This window comes from Octopus sinensis, linkage group LG2 (assembly GCF_006345805.1).
Source record: "Octopus sinensis linkage group LG2, ASM634580v1, whole genome shotgun sequence".
Lineage (NCBI taxonomy): Eukaryota > Metazoa > Mollusca > Cephalopoda > Octopoda > Octopodidae > Octopus > Octopus sinensis.
The window spans coordinates 58,640,868-58,664,773 of NC_042998.1; the positions used below are offsets into that span (position 1 = coordinate 58,640,868).

Sequence of the window (23,906 nt, forward strand, 5' to 3'; positions counted from 1 at the left end):
CTTCCTTCATGCGCATCACATTACAATACCACTGCAATCTTCTCTCTGGCAAACTACATCTAATATCTTTCCTAAAGCCAATTTTACAATTCTGTGGGCTCTCATTTCAACTGTGACTGCAACAGACACAAATGTGCCATGAACTTTCATATTTTTCAGAAATGATTTTATGTGTACAAAGATGATCTTTCTCTTTATAGCAAACCTTTATTTATTTATTTCGTGTCTGGACACGTAAAAGCACCAACCGATCATGGCCGTTTGCCAGCCTCCCCTGGCCCCTGTGCCGGTGGCACGTAAAAAGCACCCACTACACTCACGGAGTGGTTGGCGTTAGGAAGGGCATCCAGCTGTAGAAGCACTGCCAGATCAGACTGGAGCCTGGTGCAACCTCCAGTCCTCCCAGACCCCAGTCAAAACCGTCCAACCCATGCTAGCATGGAAAATGGACGTTAAACGATGATGATGATGATGATGGATAGGGTTCCAGGATTTATTAATAGTTTATAAAAACATATATAGCTGTGTAATTAAGAAGTTTGCTTCATAACCATGTGGTTTAAAGTTTATTTCCACTGCATAGCACTGTGAAAAGGAGCCTTCTTTGGTCTTAGGCTGACCAATGCCTTGTGAGCTGAAGTAGTAGATGGGACCTCTAAGAAACTTGTAAGAAATGTGTATGCATGTGTGTGTGCTTCTGTCTTCTGTCTTTCCTTTATCCTAATGTTGTTTGTATGCTGCATAGAAACAAGGTCTTAATATTCACCATACACTGTGACAAAACCATACCCAGCTATTGTGCTGTTTATTGTTTGAACGACTAGGGCAAATATTCTTTTCTTCTCGAGGCACAAGGCCTGAAATTTGGAGGGAGGGGGAGCAAGTCGATTAAATCAATCTCAGTATGCAACTGGCACTTAATTTAGTGACTCTCAAAGAATGAAAGGCAAAGTCGCCTCAGTAGAATTTGAACTCAGAACGTAGTGGCAGACAATGTACCACTAAGCATTTTGACTGGCATGCTAACGTTTCTGCCAGTTTGTTGCCTTGACTACAGCAAATATTACCTTACTTGTAAACATGTGAGGGTTAGTATTAGGAAGTAAATAAACTGTAAAAACAAAAAAGTGCCTCAATAAGTTTCATAAGTTTCATCTAATGAAAGCTGGCATGGAAATGTAAATATTAAAATGATGATGATGATGATGATGGTGGTGGTGGTGGTGGTGGTGGTGGTGGTGGTGGTGGTGGTGGTGGTGGTGGTGGTGATGATGATGATGATGACGATATTTCTTTTTTTGCTGTTTCAGGATAATAAGAAAAAGAAGGGTTCTAACTATATGGGATCACTTTCTAGAGGAACAGCTAATATAGCTAAGAAAATTGGTTCTAAACGATCAGGTCGTGCAGCATCCTCATTTGATCATTCTTCTCTAAACAGTTCTGATGGTAAGTAATTCTTCCCTTACAAAAGAATGAGGTGCAAGACTGTGTAAAAAGGTAGGACGATTTGTTGTAGACTCAAAATGATAAACAACTGTCAGCATAATGAGAAATCAATAGCAATAATAAGAATTGCGATTATTAGTCATTTAATTATTTATTCTCTATTAGGTGTGAAAAGTATACCATACAAATAAAACAGCGATATAGGACTTGTGCATTCATGCACAAACAAACACTCATGCACTTCTGTATCATGACTTCACATTAACATACATGACACTGAATACAGGGATCTTCAGTGGAATGGATATTAGCATAAAACCATGGTACAGACGTAAGAACACTATATATTAATATTGTTACATTTTATTTGAATATTTATTGTTACGATACATATATTTCTATATTTATTTATTTGTTAATTGTTATATGTTAAGATACATACATTTATTTTATTATTTTAGACCTGAAGAGTGGCTATATTTTTAAATCGAATTTATTTTAATAGTATCGATTTTATTATTATCAATTTAAAGATATAGTCACGAAATCAATTTAAAGATATAGTCAATTTAAGGTTTATTTAATTTAGTGATTTTTAGAATAATATTTATTATAATATTTATTATAATATATTCAAATTTCTTCTATATGATTTAATATCGATAATATCTTTCACTATCAATTGAATTACTTAACAGAGGTTATTTCTCTTAATTATATATATATAGATAGATAGATAGATATATATACATTCATATATATATAGAGAGATACATAAACATACATATAGATATATATATATATATATATACATGCATACATACATACATACATATACATACACATATGTGTGTGTGTGTACTATACTATAAGACTGCAAGAGTATACTAAACACTTTGATATTTTTTACAAGAACAGGGCACAACATTTGATATATATACACATGCACACACATACATTTATAGGTGAGGAAGTGTCTGCTGATTTAAAAAATCTACTTCTCAAACTCATGATTTCAAGTTCAGTCCTACTGTAAAGCACCTTGAGTGTCTTCCACTATAACTCCCAGACTGACCAAAGCCTTGTGAGTGGATTTGGTAGACAGAAACTGAAAGAAGTCCATCATGTGCATGTGTTTTGACAGTAGATGATTGTTATAAATGAATGCTATTCATTTCCAGTATACTGCAAAGGTATATCTGGCCACGAGGTCATATTATCTGTCTTGGAACCAGATAAGGGTTGGTGACAAGAAGAATACCCAAATTTAGAGAATCTGCCTCAATAAACTCAATTTGACCCAATCTGTAAGCCAGAAAATGTAGCAGTCATATACATTTGTCAATAGAGTGGATATATTCATCAAAATATACAGTATTATAGATCCATTTCAGCCAAGATATTAGGAAATGAAGTGAATACCAAAGACTGCTCTCATCAGACTGGCCAGTATGAAAGAAAATGGTGACTGCTCACCCTAGTTTATATTTTGATCAATATATATACATGCAGAAGGAAAGAGAGAGAGAGAGAGAGTCTGTTGTGTGGACGCCCCCTGATGATGAAGTAGGCTAGCCCAATACGTAGATATAGTGGGAGAAGCCTAGACATCAGAGTTCAGACTAGAGCACAGTTGAGTAGCAGTCGGAGTAGAGAGACTAAAGCAGAGTAGAGGTCATCCAAACATGCGATATAACAGTATCAATGAGGATTTCATAGCTCACACAGCCACTGTGTAGTATTGCAACATAACAGAGTCCTTAAAAATAGGGACAACTAGTCTAGAGGATCAGATACCTTTAAAAACCCTGAAAATTTCCATTCCCCACTTTTGCCTCCACACATACAGGTTGGATGGATCTTTCTATGCACATCAATCTCTAAAACTCACCCTTAGAAGTGTTGTGTGGTGTGAGAGATAAAAAATTAAGATTTCAGGCAATGTCACTTGAAACAATGTATTTTTTTTCCCTTTTTGCTTCTTACAGCATACCGATTTATTTCAACAAAATGAAGTTTCTATAGGGTTGCTCAATCTAATAGAAATAGTTAACAAGTTTCCATCAAATCACAACTTTAAAAATGAGTAACCTTTGCTATTGTGATCTTAGATACAATGTGTCTGAAAATCAAATGGTGGGGTGATCACAGCTAGAATGCCTTTCAATCTAAAGTCTGTTTGATCCGTATTAACCCAAGATTAAATAGCAATATGTTTTTAATTATTTCTGAAATGATTCATGGCAAGGAAAATCAGGTACTCTGTATTGAATAGGCACTAATTTTGTGACCCTGCTCTTTAGGAAATAATGACAGTTATAGGTCCTTGAAAAGCAGGATATTGGATTAAGTTCTAAGACTAAGCTCTTTGTGTGAGGAACCATTTTGTTATAGTATTCAAGAATCTTTCAATATAACTTTACAGAACTCTTTTTTTTTTCAATAAAGCATGTTTTCAATAAGTGGAATATTGTTAATATTCTTATTTGGAAATACTATTTTTTAAATCAAAATGCCTTGAATGCACTTCTTTAAAAAGATCCTTTTTAATACAAGTTACATTTTAATCAAATGTTCTTTTTAAACTATTTTCTTTTAAAGAACCATGAAAAAAGCATATTATATTACATATAAAAAGTTTTACAGATTTAATGTGGCAGTTATAAGTATTTCTTGCAAGTGGTTCCTTAAAGAACGAGAATTTTATTTCGTGTTTGTATGTAACTTAATTTTATTCTCAAAGATGGAATCCTTTACAGAAAACAAATGCAATTGATTTTAAGATTTTGACACCAAAAAAACAAACAAGCACATTGAGTTAAGGATGCCTTCAAATAATTAACTAATTGCATTTTACATGAAAAAGATCAATAATTGTTAATTCTTTTAATATTGTTGAACTGGTAGAATCATTAACCCTTAGTCAAAATAACTTGTTGTTCTTAGTTGCAGTTCTTTACAGTCTCAGTTCAAATCCTGCTACAGCCTTCTTTGCTTTACATCCTTATATATTTCTTTCTTTACTACCCACAAGGGGCTAAACTCAGAGGGGACAATCAAGGACAGACAAAGGTATTAAGTTGATTATATCGACCCCAGTGCGTAACTGGTACTTATTTAATCGACCCCGAAAGGATGAAAGGCAAAGTCGACCTCAGCAGAATTTGAACTCAGAACGTAACGGCAGATGAAATACGGCTACGCATTTCGCCCAGCGTGCTAATGTTTCTACCAGCTCGCTGCCTTTACATCCTTATAGAGTTAATAAAATAAAGCAGTTGCATTGTACAGAGGTTGAAATAATCAACTGTATTCAATTTCAAATGTGAGGCCTTACTTCCATGTTATACTTATTAGCAGTTTGTTAATAAAATCAGGAGTGGACAAAGGACAATGGTCGTAACTGCTTTAGGCTTTCTTAGCTGCCACTTCACAGTTCCAAGGTGTCTGTTATTCTTCCTTCAGGACATATAACATTCTAAGTGATTATTTCTAACTATGTGTAGTCTAAGGCAAGCCAAAGTAGACCCATGGCAAACTACTCAAACTATTGCCTATGTGTCCTATTACCCACCACTAAGTTATTATCACTTTTACTCAAACAGATCAGCAGCAACAGATTGTTGTTTGTGTATGTGACTGTGTATTATTGTCACTATTTAATAATTGCTTTTATTTAGAGGAATCCAAGAACCCAGATTAACTTAGGAAAAATCTGTTAATCATTTGGAAGCATACTTAACTTATTGTGCTTATTTAGGATTAGTGTCAAATGCTTAAGGTCTATATTCATATTCATTTAAAATTACTTAAAATTTTACTCAGAAAAAAAAGAGTCTTACTTAGGAATACAATACCTTTTTTTTTACCTCCAATCCTTGTATCCTAATAAAAATTGGAATATGTCTTTTTCCTTTGAATTCCCCAGCGACCATATGTGTTTCTAAGAATTGAAAATAATTAGAGTAGTTAATATGATCTGAAGTAAATGAAAAAAAATTAAGAGGATCATTCCTCTTTCTTGTAAGGTAAATTGCATTGATTATTTAATTTCTACATTATTCCAATTTCTTGCATAATTTTTATATTTTAATTTTTTTTTTACTTATTTCCCTTTATTTTTCTATTTTGCAGAATGTTTTTTCTCTCCTCTTTAGAATTCTCTATATTATTCACATATTTTAATTATTACTAATTGGTAAAATCTTAAACAATAATTCTTGAGTTACAGTTATTTGGTGAGTGGTTTGATATGATGTTAGGACTCAAATAACTTGCAGCCTTGTAGAGTCATTGTTTCCATTAAATGTACAACAAAATATTTTGTAACGTGTAATTTGTAATACACTTTTGGCGAAGGAGCATAATTACTTATATCTGGTCTTATCAGTTACTTATATCTGGTCTTATAACATTGGTCTTATCAACTCAGGAATGACAAAAAGCAAAGTTGAACTTGGTAAGCTTTGAACCCTGAATATATGTTACAAGATTGCTGGATTGAATCATGTATAGTTGACAGATTGTCAGAATTGTGAGTTTGTCAGAATGCCTCAAGGTATGTCTTCCTGCACTCTGAGTTCAAATCTCACAAAGATCAATTTTACCTTTTATCCTTTTGTGGTCGATAAAAGAGTACCAATGCAAGATGGCAGATCGATGGAATGCAAAAACATTAGATCGAATACCATACAGTATCTGTTTTGGCTCTTTGCCATAGTAAACTTAATTCATTACGTGGTTTCATGCCACTACCTGGCAGTTTAGGTCTTTTTAGCAGTGTCTACACTGCTGCAAACATCAGGCTAACTCTTCAATTTGAAGATGCTGTCTTCTCTTCTCCCATCAGTTTCAGAAGCCCTGTGAAAGGGTCATGGGCACAACCTTTTCTTCCTGACTAGTGGTTAAAAAAGAAACCATAAATAATAATCAGAAGGAACTCAGGACATGACTAAATGTCATATCACTTTCTCCATAACTCTACTGGCAGAATCAATAGCACACAGGGCAAAATGCTTTGTGGCTTTCGTCCATCCTTACATTCTGAGTTCAAATTCCACTAGGATTGGCTTCACCTTTCATCCTTTCGGGGTCAATAAAATAAGTACCAGTTGAGTACTGGGCTTGATGTAATCAACTATCCCATTCCCCCAAATTTCAGGCCTTGTGCCTATAGTAGAAAGGATTATTATTATTATTATTATTATTATTATTATTATTATTATTATAACATGAGAATGAATTAAACATTGCAGTGCATGTGCCTTTTAATAGTAGCAATGACTCTACCAAGATGTAATTGTAGAACGTTAGCATTCATCATAAGCTTTTCCAACATAGTTGAAATCATGAAATATTCATTGCACCAAACGTACTAACTTCATGAAAAAATATAAAATACGAGCTGTTAGTAATATCCACTATTGATCTTATTCTTTGTATCTAGCTATTAAGAATTTTACTATTGTTACAAAATATCCTAATGAGTCTCATAGAATTTTTGATAGAAAAAAAAGCTAGGGACTTATTTGAGAGCATGTTTTTACCATAGATAACAGATATGCTTTGTGTTCATGCAAATGCACACACACAAACACACGCATGCACACACACACACACACACTCACACACACACATTCACTCACTCACACACACACACAATATTTTTGTTTCTCATACATTTTCATTAGCATGCTTTTGAAGGTTAGAATATATTCATGCTTGGTCAAACACACTTAAAAAAATACACATGCTTACACATACAGACACATGTTTGCATGCATACTCACAAACACAAAATACATATATGAACACACACATAACAGATCAATACAAAGTTATATTTCGTAATGTACTATTTTTCCATTGCTAGAGAATATGATAGAGATAACATGTAAAAAAAAAGTTACACACTTGTTTGCTTTGGAAAAAATTATATCGATAATTCAACTTAGATAATCACAAATTCTGTTCTCCTAGTTGTCATACAGACAGACTGAGGAAAGGAGAGTTACCTGCCTTGTCATTAAGCTTATTTTCTATTTCTTTAAGAACACTTTTGCATTTCATTTGTTTCATGCATGATTACATGAATTGAATGTTGCAGTAAATTTGGTCGCTTGTTTAGGTTTACTCTGCATATAGTGTATGCATATGGCACATGCAGTCTGCTCAGCCAAAGTAAAGCAGTGCCAACCCAGGCAAAAACTATATAAATGTTAATTATTATGTACAAAAAGAAATGACTGCCAATTCTTTACCAAAATATAATTCTATCTAAGAAATTCAATAAAGGAATATATTGATACCAGTAAGGCATGATTTCTTTGTGCCTTTCATCCTCAGTACATATATAAATATGTAATGATATCAAACCTACAAGCCTTTAATGAAATTTCAAAATAAATTTAACAGAGTATCAACACAGCAAAATGATTGGTGCTGCTTTTGTTCAGTGACATTACAGAGTGAGCAGTGTGTGCATATGTGTTTGCTTTTGGTAACTGAGTAAATGTTTTTCACATTTCATGTGAGTGTATATAATAGAAATTATAAATAATGGTATATGTGAGTGCATGTATGCAAATACAAATTTATGAAATGACAAATGTATATGTAATATTATACATGCATAAGTATTTATGCTTGTGTATATAGTTGCAACTCAGTCAACTTTTTATGTTTCCAGTAGACGCATATACATAAGTGCTCATGCTCACACCACATGTGAACATGAGTTTCTTTATTTGCCTAGACATCATGGTATCTTATATGTATGTATATATATATATATATATATATATATATATATATATATATTGATAAAAATGGTAAGACAACAAAAGAAAGAAAGAGATCTCGATATTATGTAAATAGAGGAATTTATCTGTAAATGTAATATGTAACAATTATTCGGTAGCCATGATAAAACTCTGAGTTTCGGATGCCGAGGTGGATATCCACACTGCCATCTCTTCAGTTATCTGGCCATTGGAAAAATACAGTAGAAGTGATGGCCCGATAACTGAAGAGATGGCGGTGTGGATTTCCACCTCGGCATCCAAAACTTGGAGTTTTATCATGGCTACCGAATAATTGTCACATATTACATTTATATATTTTTATATATATATATATATATATATATTATACATGGCCAGCTCCGTCTGGCACCTGTGCGGGTGACACGTAAAAAGCACCCACTACACTCACGGAGTGGTTGGCGTTAGGAAGAGCATCCAGCCGTAGAAACACTGCCAGATCAGACTGGGCCTGATGCAGCCTTCCGGCTTCACAGACCCCAGTTGAACTGTCCAACCCATGCTAGCATGGAAAGCGGATGCTAAATGATGATGATGATGATGATGATGATGATGATGATGATGATATATAAAATTATTTATTTAAAGGTCACAATACATGTATTAAAGCACTACTAATAGTTTCATATGTTGAAAAAACTCAGACATATTCTTCAGGCACAAACCACATATCCTAACAAACTAAAGAAATTGAATAATAGAAGAAATGCGTATAAAAAACTGAGAAGGCAGCGTATAGAAAATGCAGATGGTAAACAACAGAAAACAGAAAACAGAAAATAGAAAACAGTACTAAAATGTCAAAAATAAAAAGTCAAAGGTAAAAAGGTAAAAGCTATTCTCCTTAGACCTATTCCCGACTGACTTGATATCTTTCCAGCCTTTTCATTTAAGGTCTAAGGAGGAGAGTTCTTTTACCTCTTTACTTTCAATTTTTTACATTTTAGTTTCTGCTTTTCATTTTCCATTGTTTACTGTCTGCATTTTCTATATGCTGCCTTCTCAGTTTTTTCACATTTCTTCTATTATTCACTTTCTTTGGTTCATTATGGTATGTGGTTTGTGCCACGAGAATATATTTGAGTCTTCTCAATGCATGAAACTATTAATAGCATTTTAATACATGTATTGTGGCCTTTAAATAAATAATCTTTATCTCTCACCAGATGGAGTACTTTTTTTTATTGAATTTTCTGTCACAGAGCAGTATATTTTATATCATCATCATCATCATCATCGTTTAATGTCTGCTTTCCATGCTAGCATGGGTTGGACGATTTGACTGAGGGCTGGTGAACCAGATGGCTGCACCAGGCTCCAATCTTGATCTGGCAGAGTTTCTACAGCTGGATGCCCTTCCTAATGCCAACTACTCCGAGAGTGTAGTGGGTGCCAGTCAGGTGGTACTGGCAACGACCTCACTTGAATGTTTTTACACATTCCACCAGCACAAGTGCCAGTAAGGCGACGCTGGTAATGATCACACTCGAATGGTGCCTTTTATGTGCCACTGGCACAGAAGCCAGTTAGCCGCTCTGTCAACTATCACGCTCGTATGGTGCTCTTTGTGCCCCACTTGCACGGATGCCAATCACCGAATTTGATTATATATATGCAGTGACATGAAATTTTAATCACAAGATAAAACATCAGTTTCAGTAAACTATAGTTCTACATGTATTGAGCACTCCCCTCTCAGTTGTTTGATATTCATAAATCATCTGTGTGTGTGTGTGTGTGTGTCAGTTGTAAATATTATTTGTTGCCAAAAAATTTGTACTTAATCTCTCTTAAGGAAAAGAACACACACGCACACATATATATATTGAAGTTATATTTGCACAACAATGTCTTGATCTGAGACTGTAATGAAACTGAAAACATTATTTTGTAGAAAAGCCATTTAAGACATAAAGGCTGCTAAATGTGTTTTTATATTTCTTTGGCCGTCAAATAAATTTCACTTTTTATGCACATTTTAAATGGCACAAAATGCCTTTTTCATGATGTAAATGCTTATATAAAAACATGCATACACACATTAATGCATAAACCTTAAACATATGCAAATGCATGAACACTAATTTTCACACAGCTATATATATATATATATTGTCCCACTAAGTTTTATGCATTTTATATATCATCATCATTATTGTTCTATATCTGCTTTCAACACTGTAATGTTTGTGTATATGTGCATTTTATTCCTCTCTCTTTCCCTTTCAATTCGCTATTATGAAACCCCTCCCACAGCTCATAATTATTTTCATACTTAATCTTCTATATTTTCCTTTCTCCACTCAGAGACTAATAGCATTAGATTTCATACTTCTTTCTATAAGATAAGACACTCTCTATAATACTTCAACATTATCTATATGTAATCCCTTAAGTATCCTGTCCTCCTTCCTTGTCAACACTCATTCTAATTCATCTGCCTACTTTCTCTACTTTTGCTGTTTTACATCAGTTTTATAGACTCAATGTCATTTTGTTTTCACTCCTTTGCACATTCACTCCACAATGGGAAGGAAGACCAAATAGAAAACAAATTAAGATGTACACAATATTCTATTGTTTTTCTTTACTCCCAAATCAGCCTTAAGAAAACCTATGGTAAAATTCTTTCTAACCATGACCTTCCTGTTATTTCATACATCAGGAAATATATTGTTTTCCAATGTGTCCTTCCTTCTTTTAGACAGTAGGCTGTGTGATTTAAGCCAAATATTTCTGGCTATTTCAGGCTTGAGTATAACTATAATGTCCATCCATCTTTTTTGTATATCAAGAAACACTTTCTATAGTGTATACCTTCATTTTTAAGGGAATAAGTTATGATAGGAATAAGAGGATATTTGGCTGGTACTTATAGCAGATCAACCTACTACATACAAGTTCCTTTAGTTATTTCTGTTCAGCCTTGGCATCTTTGGCAAAATGCCCAGGATAGACTGACAGGATATGTATTATATCAAGTACAACATGAATCAAAACCACCACAGCTAATGTTTACATCTTTTATGTACAATTCCAATAATCAAACAACTGGTGCCATTTGACTTTCAAAGAAATTTCTCTTGGTGCTCCTGGTTGCAGATAAAATTGTTTTTATTAATCTAATCTTAGTAAAAAGTTTGTTTATTCAGTCTAATGTGGCCACATTGGGACTAAATTGCATCTTTAGCCATAAATGGTAGGACTGTTCATTTTGCTTTTAAGCTGTTAATTAACCTTGCTCATAATTCCAGATATGATCTTTCTGGAGAGGCAGAGGTTCCAAAGCAGGCTATAGTGAAGGTTTGAGTGTACAATGCCTCACTGACTTGCGTTTGAAGGGCTTCATCGGATCTTTTTGGTTTGAACAGCAGTTTTTTAAAATAATTTCCATGTAACTAAACACTTTTAACTTCGTATACTGGTAGAATGTGTTTATAAAAGATCTTATTCTCTTGGCTTTATTGAGAAAATTCTATAGTTTGTAAGATATTTGTTGTTGTTTTTTTTTTCAATTTCTGCAATTTCAACCAATCAATGACGTCTATTGAGGTAAAAAAACATTCTGTACCATATGAATATGTCCCTCGTTTAAGAAACAGATTGGGTTTATTTACATTTGTGAAGAAAAAAAGATACCCTTCCACCACCCCTAACCCTAACTAATCCTAACCCTAAAACAGATTGAAATGCAATAGATCGATACTAGGGTCATAATTATGGGTGACAATTTCATATGACACCGCTAGAAAAAACTGCCGTTCAAACCGAAAAGATCCCTTAATCATACTTTACAAGAACTCAGAAGAAAGACTAACAGCATAGGTGGCATCACAGTCTTGCTCTCTGGCAATTTCAAGCAAACTCTGCCACTGCAAAGAGTACAACTGCTGATGAGTTGAGAACAACCTTTTAAGGATACAGTTCTATATTTACATTATTTACATTTGAAGGATATTTGTCCTCATCTTGTTTGTTGCTAACACAATGTTTTGGCTGATATACCCTCCAGCCTTCATCAGGTGCCTTGGGGAAATTTCAAACCTGGGTTCTCATCCCTAAGGTATTTTTTGATGTTGTTGTTATTATTATTATTATTATTATTATTATTATTATGGCGTAGTAGTTAAGAGCACGGCACGGGCTACTAACCCCAAGATTCCAAGTTTGATTCCAGGCAGTGACCTGAATAATAATAATAATAATAATAATAATTATAATAATAATAATAATAATAATAATAATAATACCAACAACAACAACAGCGAAAAATACCTTAGGAATGAGAACCCAGGTTTGAAATTTCCCCAAGACATCTGATGAAGGCTGGAGGGTGTATCAGCTGAAACATGTTAACAACAAACAAGATGAGGACAAATATCTGTCAGATGTAAATAATGTAAATAATGAACTTTTAAGGAATTGTATATTTGGAGAGGATCCGGAAAACTTTATCTTTCTACCAAAGTGAATGCTACATTTCATAGAGATATTTCGGCAGCCAAATTTGCAAAATCTTCACTTCTATTTGGAGCGAGGGTCAGTTACCTTTTGATATTAGAGGAAAGATGTTAAAATACTAAGACATTTTAAAACATCAACTCAGCTAAGAAATGCTATTAGAGGTGTATCCTAGTTTCTCTCAAAATTGTAGAAACCCTTAATGCCATCACCATTCAACATAAAAAATAGAAATAGACCTAGCACTCCTGTTCTACAAACATGCATTTCTCCTTACAACTTTATTCTTTATTATTTCTTTCCAGCCTTCTTCACTTTTTTTTCCTCTCATAACCCAACTTTCTCTACCAAAACAAATGTTATATTTCTCTATAATCAAGTCCCCTGCTTCAAATTTCAGACTTTTTCTCTTCCTCATGACAAACTAATTTCAGTTTTCCTTTTAGATATTTATTTTTTCTATGCTGGCATAGGTTAGGTAGATACTTATTTGAAGTAGTATTTTAAAAACCAGATGCCCATTTTGTGTCAATAATTTCCTGTTTTACAAGAAAGGATTTTTTTTTCACAAGTTAGGGTTTTAATTATTCCACTGTCTTGAGAGTGTAGAGCTATTAGACACTGGGATTGTAAATATTTTTTTCACTCAGACAAACTCATGCTAGAAGCGTAACTGACAATTCTCATGCACCAAAATGTAGAAACAAAGGCTTCTATAAAGTTCTTGTCAACCAATTTCACCACAAGGCATTGGTCAAACTAATTCAATGGTAAAAGACACTTGCATAAGTTGCTACACAGTTGAACAGAACCTAAGACTATATGGTTGCAAAGTGAAATTCTTAAGCTCAGAGATATACCTGTGTCTATAATTTATTCCTCTTAAATAAATATGTGGAGGCACATGGCCTAGTGGTTAGAGCAGCGGACTCGCGGTCGAGGGATCGCGGGTTCGAATCTCAGACCGGGTAATGTGCGTGTTTATGAACGATACACCTAAGCACCACGTGACTCTGGCAGAAGGTAATGGCGAACTTCTGCTAACTCTTTTGCCACAACTTTCCCTCACTCCTTCCTCCTGCATCTTGCAGCTCACTTGCAACGCTCCGGCATCCCGTCCAGGTGGGGAACCTATATGCCAAGGAAACCAGGAAACCGGCCCTTATGAGCCAGGCATGGCTCGAGAAGGAACAAACAAATAACTAAGTACTTCAGATGTGGAATGATTACTGAAGCAGCAATAGAAGTAGAAAGAAGAAAGTAGAAAGAGAATGTTTGTGAGCAAGAAGTTGTAGTATGTTGGTGAGAAAGTATTACCAATCAGATGAATGGTTCTTATCTTCTTTTAAATGTAATATAAGATGTATGTTGCAGCTGTATGTACTGTCCTAGATATGTGAGCAGTTCTCTAATGTAGATTATATTTGAGCTGTAAACAGGGTCACTGACTAATCAGAACAATGAAATGTAATGTGTCTATTTGAATTTCCTACCAAATTATGTTGAGATTGGCTATAATTGAAAAAGAGAGGCAGAGAGGTAAAGAGAAAGAGAGACATGAAATCAGTTATTAGTTTCATTGATAATTTAATTCCATTCTGTTACTATTTAATGGAAAGCTTGTTCAATACTCATTTGTTAATATAATACATCAATTTTTTCGTTTCCCCCCTCCCTTCCTTTTTCTCATTCTTTTTCTTTCTTCGTGATATTATTTATAATATTTTTTTATGTAATGAAGAAATATGTTTCAGAAAAAATTTTATCCATATTATCATCTTGCTAATCATCATCATTAAAGTCAAACTATCCAAAACATTATTGTATTAATATAGTCATTACCAAAGTATTCTGTTATTCTGCTATTCTGTTACTTGTTTCAGTCATTTGACTGCAGCCAAGCTGGAGCACCACATTTAGTCAAGCAAATCGACCCCAGGACTTATTCTTTGTAAGCCTAGTACTTATTCTGTCGGTCTCTTTTGCCAAACCGCTAAGTTATGGGGGTGTAAACACACCAGCATTGGTTGTCAAGTGATGTTGGCGGGGGGGGCAAACACATACACATATATATATACATATACATATATACGATGGGCTTCTTTCAGTTTCTATCTACCAAATTCACTCAGAAGGTTTTGGTCAGCGCGAGGCCATAGTAAAAGACACTTGCCCAAGGTGCCATGAAGTGAGACTGAACCCGGAACCATGTGGTTGGTAAGCAAGCTACTTACCACACAGTCACTCCTGTGCTTGGAAGAGCTTCCCATGTATGGAAGGGTTTCATATAAGTAATATACTGAAATGGAAATTTTCTATTAACTGAGATTATCCTTGCAATCAGAAGCTTCCTTTCTCTCTCAAAACCATTCTAAAGGCATTTAAAACAAAGAAAAAGACAAGGAGATAACTTCATTAATATCAGCTAATCCCAGTTTTGGGAATATAAAGACAATGCAGTTGGGAAGGATCTTGTCCTTAAAGCCAACTGCTAAAAGGCGATGGACATATTTCTATCTTGATGGGTAACCTCAGTAAAGGATAGTAAAGTCAGTTGTCATGACATAAGTGATCAGTACAGAAATGCATGCACGCACACACACACACACACACACACCACACACACACACACACACACACACACACACACACAACACATGAGACTGCATTATATTTTTTACATGTGTATAATAATGTATATACAAGCTAGTAGGCCACATGGAAATTTCTCAGAATGAAAAAAAATTTAGAAATTTAAGAAAGAAAGGATGATTTACATTTTTATTGCAAATAAATTTTATTGTGCCTGTGCAATAAATGACAAAAATATATGCAATAACTACCTGTACAATAAATGAACATTGGAGACAACTCAAGGAAGGTAAAAGCTCATCGATTCTGTACCAACACGCCGAACAGGAACACGGGGGATCAATCAACAATATAGAAATTAAAATATTGTCCACACATAGAACAGATGCAACAATCAGATACATTACAGAAGCTACACACATAATAGAAAATAAACCTAGCCTGAATAGAAAACTAGAATGGAGCACTAGCACACACCACAACATATGACAATAGAGGATCCCGAAAACATAATAAATACACAGATAAATAAACAAATAGAAATAAATAACTATATATATATAGGAGTGGCTGTGTGGTAAGAAGCTTGCTAACCAGCATGTGGTTCCGAGTTCAGTCCCACTGCGTGGCATCTTGGGCAAGTGTCTTCTGCTATAGCCCTGGGCCAACCAATGCCTTATGAGTGGATTTGGTAGACGGAAACTGAAAGAAGCCTGTCGTATATATGTATATATATATATATATGTGTGTGTGTGTGTTTGTGTGTCTGTGTTTGTCCCCTAGCATTGCTTGACAACCGATGCTGGTGTGTTTACGTCCCCGACACATAGCGGTTCGGCAAAAGAGACCGATAGAATAAGCACTGGGCTTACAAAGAATAAGTCCCAGGGTCAATTTGCTCAACTAAAGGCAGTGCTCCAGCATGGTCGCATTCAAAATGACTGAAACAAGTAAAAGAGTAAAGAGTAAAAGAGTATATAAAAGAGTATATATTTTTTTTCGATTCAATTTATTGTTATTATTACTGGTATTGTTGTTATACATACATACATACATACAAGTCTATGTAATGATAATAATAAGTGGATGTAAACACATGAACAAAATAAGAATAAACAAAAACAACAACAACAAAAACAAAATACAAATTACATGAACGTATATAAACAGAAGATACAAATATTACAGGCATCCCCCCACATACACACACTAAATAAACATAGACACACATAGAGATATAAGCATGCGCAAATGAAGACATACAATAGAAATGCAAAATGGCTGACGGTTAGTAAGGAGAGACACAAATAAGAAAGAAGAAAACAAAGGACCACTGATGCAGTCACAGGAGTGTGACGAAAGAACTCTGGCCGAAATAAGATTAAGATTAATGTAAAAAATAAATAACACTGAAGCAAAATAACACCAAATATATAGTGCGTGTGTTTTTATTGGCTAAACTGGCAAAATGACCATTCCGAAATATAACAATACCTGTACAATGTTTGATACATATTAATATTTAATATCTAATTCTGTTGAAGCTACATGATCAATATATAATTGCATATTCCTTATTACACAATATTTTATCATAATTACTTTACATTATAAACAATTATAGAAAATATGCACAATGAAGGTGGTGCTCCAGCATGGCCATAGCCAAATGACTGAAGCAAGTAAAAAAGTAATGATTTCTTTTTTACATTATTAGTTTCAATTCCATTGCTAACTGAAAAATAATAACACCCATGGCTATCTTGCTAACTTATTTCACTTCCAGTCCCAATATATTAGGATTTCAAAATTTTCATCTGCAAAGCACTCTCTCTCTCCCCCCCTCTCTCTCTACCTCTGTCTCTTACTTCAACAATCATTTTAGCCATGTAATTCCCCTTATCAATTTGTTAATATTTCTCTCTTTCTTTCTCTTCACCTCTGACTTCTACTAACCACATGACAGCATGGTTTAGTAGCTATCTGCTGTCTCACTCACTCTCACACTCCCTCTCTGTCACTGTCACTCACTCCAGACCCCACTCTTTCAAAAAACTAAATCATAACGTATGAACAAGCAAACATTCAGAATTATAATATAGATGTAGAACTGTACAACCTATAATAATTTGTCAAAGAGAAGCTTCTCCAAAGGACATGTACAAAGTGCATTCAAAAAGTATCCAGCTTCATTTTTTCCCACCAAAACTAATGCCACGTGGGCAAAATCATTTGGGTGGGAGGTGATGCCATCCTTCCTGCGCATACTTGAAAATTTTCACACCAGTAGGCTACATCAGATCTCAGCTGTTGCGGCTTGAGTACAGACATAAATGGCACTAAACGGATTTTCATCTTTATACAAGATGACCAAATTCATCAAGCGGAGACCATAAACCCATGTCTTATCAGCAGTGATGACGGTCTTAATGAAGTCTGGGTCGTAGTTTGCACAGTCCAGCATGTCCTGAGCAATTTCCCTGCACAGTTGATTCTGCTGCTCTACGAGGGGTGTTCAATAAGTAATGCCCCTGACCCACTTCCTATAGCAGTAGAGCAAGAAAACCTTAGACAGTTATTAATCTTTGTCTACAGAGGAAACACCCAGAGTTACGCATTTCTCCCATCGTTTGATGCAGCTCTGGAGACTGTTTTTGTAGAAGACCCCAGCTTGATCCTCCAACCACGACGTGACTTCAGAAATCAAGGCTGCATCAGCTGGGAAATGCTTTCCTTTCAAAAACAACTTCATGGCTGGGAAGAGGTGAAAATCAGAGGGTACAAGGTCAGGAGAGTAGGGGGTGGAGTTCATAGCCGCACGCCTGTGCTTCTGATCTGGCGACAAGCAGGTTGTGAACCGGAGCGTTGTCCTGCAGGAGGAGGATGCCTTTGCTGATCTTGCCCCGCCTCTTGATTTTGATAGCTTCTCTTAATTTCCTCAAAAGTGAAGCATAATAGGCTCCTGCAATTGTGGTACCCTTTGCCAGGAAATCTGTCATCACTACTCCGTCCTGGTCCCAGAAGACTGTGAGCATGACCTTGCCAGCGGAGGGCTGCACCTTTGCCTTCTTTGGAGGAGGTGAGTCACGGTGCTTCCACTGCATTGACTGGGCTTTGGTCTCTGGATCATCGTGATGGACACAGGTTTCATCCTGTGTAATCAGTCTTTTGAAAAATGTTGACTCATCTTCTTGGCACATCTCCAAATTCATCCTCGTGCACTCGACGTGTTCTTGCTTCTGGAAAGGTGTGAGCAACCTGGGAATCCATCTTGCAGACACCTTTTGCAAATCCAAATGGTCATGAATGATAGTTTCCACAGACCCGGTACTAATCTTGACCTCATGGGCTATTTGGCGAATAGTTATGCGTCGATCTTTCAAAATGGCAGCCTCAACTTGATGGACAGATGCCTCATCAATGGCAGAAGGGGGGCGACCAGATCTGGGAGCTGTTTCCACAGAGTTCCGACCATATTTAAATTCACGATGCCAGCGTTTTACAAGGTCATATGATGGGGCATCATCACCATAAGTTACTTTCATTTCATCAAAAGTCTTCCGTGGTGTGCGTCCTTTCAAATACAAAAACCGGATCACTGCTCGACACTCAACAGGCTCCATTTCATACTTGACTCAGTTCAAACACCTGTAAATCAGAAACCGCAAGTAGTCCAGAGCTGTAGTTTGCCACTTAATCTATAGAGATATCAATAATTGCACATGCAAAATTTCAGCTAGATCAAATAAATGCAAGTGGGTCAGGAGCATTACTTATTGAACGTCCCTCGTATCAGCACCTTGGGGACAAATGTTGCCAACACTCACAGCATGTATAAATCGTCTGTTCAAAAGGAATGCACTGACTGTGTGCTAATTGCCACTTCGTGAGCAGTTACTTGGATTGTTACATGACAGTCTTCTATAGCTATTCGCCAAAACTTCTCAAATGTCTCCACATTCCGGCTTGTGGGTGGCCTGCTTGAGTGTGCCTTGCTCTCCACTAAGCTGTGGCCATGTTTGAAGCTGTTGTACCACTCTTTGATCTGAGTTTTTCCCATGGCATCATTACCAAATGTCTGCTCAATACTCTGGATGGTTTGAGCTTGAGTATCACTGAGATTTTGGCAAAGCTTGATGCAAAATCTCTGTTCAATTCATTTAAGAAAACAAAAATCCAATGCACACACACTACATGTCTGTACTCTAGGCATAACATCCAGGAACTGATGCCACCTACCAGCATGAAAATTTTTACACATGGGCAGAAAGGGTGGTGTCACCTTCAACCCAAATGATTCTACCTACACAGTTTTAGTTTCAGCAGGAAAAGTCAGATACATTTTGAATGCACCTTGTATGTAATAATAATTAAAAAAAAGATGTTGCTCGGAATGTTGTTGGATTTCCTGAGTGATAAACACTCCTAGTTATTCTGAAATAAGTAAAAAAAATATTCATTTCAATTATTCATTTCAATACTAAAACATTCACTGATGTGTGGAAAAAGCTCCCTATGCTAAAATTAAATTAATATATGCACATAAAAATCAAATGGAAATACCCATGCCAGTGGCACATAAAAAACACCATCCAAACATGGCCAATGCCAGCGCCACCTTGACTGGCTTCCATGCTGGTGGCGTGTAAAAAGGCACCAACCAATTGTGGCTGTTGCCAGCCTCTCCTGTCACCTGTGCCGGTGGCATGTTAAAAGCACCCACTACACTCATGGTGTGGTTGGTGTTAGGAAGGGCATCCAGCTATAGAAACACTGCCAAACAGACTGGAGCCTGGTGCAGCCTCCTGGCATCCCAGACCCCAGTCGAACCATCCAACCCATGCAAGCATGGAAAACGGATGTTAAACGATGATGATGATGAGGATGATGATGATGATGACATAAAACTACATTAGATTAAAATATTGATATGCAAAACATTTGTATACATAGAAGGCATTTTTCTCTTTTAAAAGAATTATCTGTGGTGATTGCAAGAGTAACAGTATAGTGTGTTTTGATACCCTGAAGCTTTGACAGGATTGAATTTAGATCCTTAGGTAGCTGCAGTTTTTGGTAGCTGGAACATCAATCTCAATTTAAAATTAGGTCTCTTTCTTCAATGATAAATCTATGAGTAACTATAGTCTCATCATCATAACTGCTGAGCATTTGCTGGTCAATTTTTATTCTCATTCACATACGTAGCTCATGTCTTCATGAATCTAACAAAATAATTTGTAGATCTTGGCTAATTTTTCTTGATTAAATAATAACCTTTGTTGATCTAACATCACCAAAAGTTTTATGATCAAATATTCATGTCTGTTCTTCCTTCCAATTTAGGTCATTTAGCAATGCCATTCTGGAAATCGCATTTAGTGCATGGTAAAGATTTCAGTTGTTTATGGTTTTGTTTTGGAACCGTCCTTGAGAACACATGTTGAAACTGAATAACTACATTATGGAAGAGCCATTTAATAAAAAGCTATCAAATTCACTTTAAATATATGTCATGAGTTGTCCACTATATAACTGCTTCTGCTTCCCAAAATGACTAGCAGTATCTGTATTCATATTTTTTAGCATATTCTATCATATGTAACTAGTATCAGGATCTATATACAAACTGTTTTGAATTCCATTATGGGGATAAAGTGAAAATTTAAAATAATTATGTATAATTTGCAAATGAACTGATCCAGAAGTGCTCTAATTCAACATTATGTTTACACTGACCAATAAGAAAACTTTGTGAATCTGCCACATCAGGTGAAGTTTCCACCTTACTCAAAGTCAAAATTGACTTAATACTCAAGTGCTTTTACCAAGAGTAAACTTCACTCTACAACAAAGCTGGCATTTTGATTCTTTTATAACAGAACAAAACAATTATATTTTCTGAACCATGCTGCTACATATGAGTTTAATGACTAAATATATATATTTTTTTCTAAATTCTAACTTTGAAATATTTTTGTTTTCTAAACTTACCATATGAAAAGTGCCAGCCATTTTTTAAATCATCAGTGCACTACAATGTCAAAAAGGTTGTCAACTATAGACCTGTAGCAACTAACTTTGGTACAAAGGTAACATTTTTCTTCTTTTTTTTTTGTGGCGGGGAGTGACAGTTGTTAAAATCAACTCATACAACTAATTTTGTCAATCCTGCAAAACAGAAGGTAATTTTTTGTTTAGCCAGCTCTGATTTACTAGATCTATGATCAAGTCATTCCAGCCATAAGCATCTTGTTTTTATTTCTTTCAGATATTTAAGATTGTGTTATCAAATATGTCCTTTGTCTTTTAAAATGCTGGATGTAATTTGATAGAGATGTGGCTTCTATTTCTAGCAAGCTGAATGACAACATAGAGACTTACACATAAAGCAGAAAAAAACATGAGCATAAAAACAACTGAATTCAAAAGCCTAAAGAAAAATAACTAAATATTGCATGTTCTTTTCTCAACCATTCATGAATGCCACTCTTACAGTAAAACAACATTTTCCCAGACTGGCATCATACAAGATGTGGGAGGAAACAAGGAATTGAATCAGAATCATATTTTACCAAACATGAAAGAAAGTGAATCAAAGCTGAACTTGGCCAAAATTTGAACTCACTGTATAAAGGGACATAGCTAAATGCCATGAGGCATATAGTACTAATCTTCACCAGTTCTTCCACCCTCTGGCCTTTACTAATATATCCTAATAATATAGGCACAAGGCCACACATTTTGAGGGAGGAACAGTCAATTATACCAACTTCGGTACTTGATTGGTACTTATTTTATCATTCCTGGGAAAATGGACAGCAAAATAAACTTGGTGGGATTGGAACGCAGATCATAAGTGAACACAGTGAAATTCAATGCTCTGACAATTCTGCCATCAACCACCTTGTATAGTAAATATATAAATGAAAGGATATTAGCCAGCTTCCTAGGAAATTAAATTATTTATACTTTTAGCATGATCATGTTTTTCATTGCATGGGGCTTTGATCTTATTCATGACTATTCATCATTATGACACAAGCTATGTGATCTGCTTTGGGTTTTTGCTTTTTTATATGTTGTTTTTGTTTTTCAAGTCATTGTTTGCTTATTGTTTTATTGATTGATTTATTGATATAAGCACTAATGTTTGACAGAAAAGAACAAGCCTGTTATTACAAGGTTAATGTTTATAATAGCTGACATTATTTTATATAGAAAAATAATCTCCAGTTTATTCATCCATTTTGCTTGATATATTATTTTAGATAATTACATAAGCATATATATATTCAATTTCTTTTTATATTTTACAGAATCTCTTCAGAAAATAACTCGATGGCCATCCCCTTGTACAGGTGATGGGAGCAATTTTGGCGGTGCTGCTGAACTCAGTGGGAGTGGTTCCTCTTTAGAGAAGCGTTCAAGCCATTCAGTTTCCCGCTTCAAAAAGATCTCCAACAAACTCAACTTAAAATTTAAATGAAAGCTTCATCTAGAATACAAAAATCCCAACTATGATAACAGAGAGAAGAAAAGCTGATGGTGATGACTGCGATGGAGATGTCAAAGACGATGGTGAAAATGTCGCTGATTATGATGAATGACAATGAAATTGATGAATACATAACAATAATAATGCCTTCATTAAAAGGAGACATTTCAAAGTATATTTACCAATATATTGTCACAGACATACCAGCTTGTATTTATTTTGATTTCATCTACATGTACATACAGAGATACATACATGCATATATGTTGATGGATGTGTGCAAGTGTGTTTATGTATATGTGTGTAATGTCCTAAGCAAGTTGGCACGCATTACTAATCCTATGCAAAGGAAGTGGTTTATTTCCCACAAATACACCAATGCTACTACTACCAATACTACTTAGTAAGAGTAGCAGTATGACTACTATAAATACTACTATTAGTACAATTATTGTTACTAATCACAACCATTATATGACCAACAGAAACACAAGTTCCACCACCAGATTTTTGTCTTCAGTTGTGGTCATTTTCATATAGCTAAAATTGGAAAATAAAAAAAAAATAATAATAATAAAAATCAGGAAAAAAAAAGGAAATTTTTTTTTCTTTACTAATGTTCAAAAACATGTTGAAATGTTATTAATAAAGTGAATATAATTTTTTTTTCAAATTTTCCACCTAAAATGAACAATACTACTAAGAGATGTTCAGTGGAAAAATGGTGTGCTAAATCCATTCCGTGAAATCATGTAAATCATGAGAAAGATATGAAGAGACTGTGGATATTGTTTGATATTCAGATAATCCAGTGAACTGCACAGAGTAACAGGGGTTAAAGATAATATATGTGCAGTGATAATGTACATTATTTGTTACATGGGAAAGAGCTAAAATAATATATTATGTGTGTGTGTGTATATATATATATATGTGTGTGTGTGTGTGTGTGTGTAAGCATGTATATATACACACATGCACACATACAGTAAATCATATATATATGAATATGCATATATACATACATGTGTATGCACATATATATACATGTCTATGTGTATATATATATTTATATATAATGTACA

At 35.0% G+C, this 23,906-nt stretch overlaps 1 protein-coding gene across 5 annotated transcripts in view; it reads left to right on the forward strand.

The window, feature by feature from the left end:
• The window catches only part of LOC115224721 (1-phosphatidylinositol 4,5-bisphosphate phosphodiesterase epsilon-1), a 1,072,053-nt gene extending 1,048,605 nt beyond the window's left edge, over nt 1-23,448 (forward strand). For all 5 annotated transcript variants that reach the window (XM_036513495.1, XM_036513498.1, XM_036513507.1 and 2 more), the window contains 2 exons: nt 1,311-1,449; nt 22,643-23,448. In XM_036513495.1, coding sequence (XP_036369388.1) covers nt 1,311-1,449; nt 22,643-22,812 — 309 coding nt within the window. In that variant the 3' untranslated portion in view covers nt 22,813-23,448. The remainder of the gene's footprint in view (nt 1-1,310; nt 1,450-22,642) is intronic.
• The last annotated feature ends 458 nt before the right edge of the window (nt 23,449-23,906 follow it).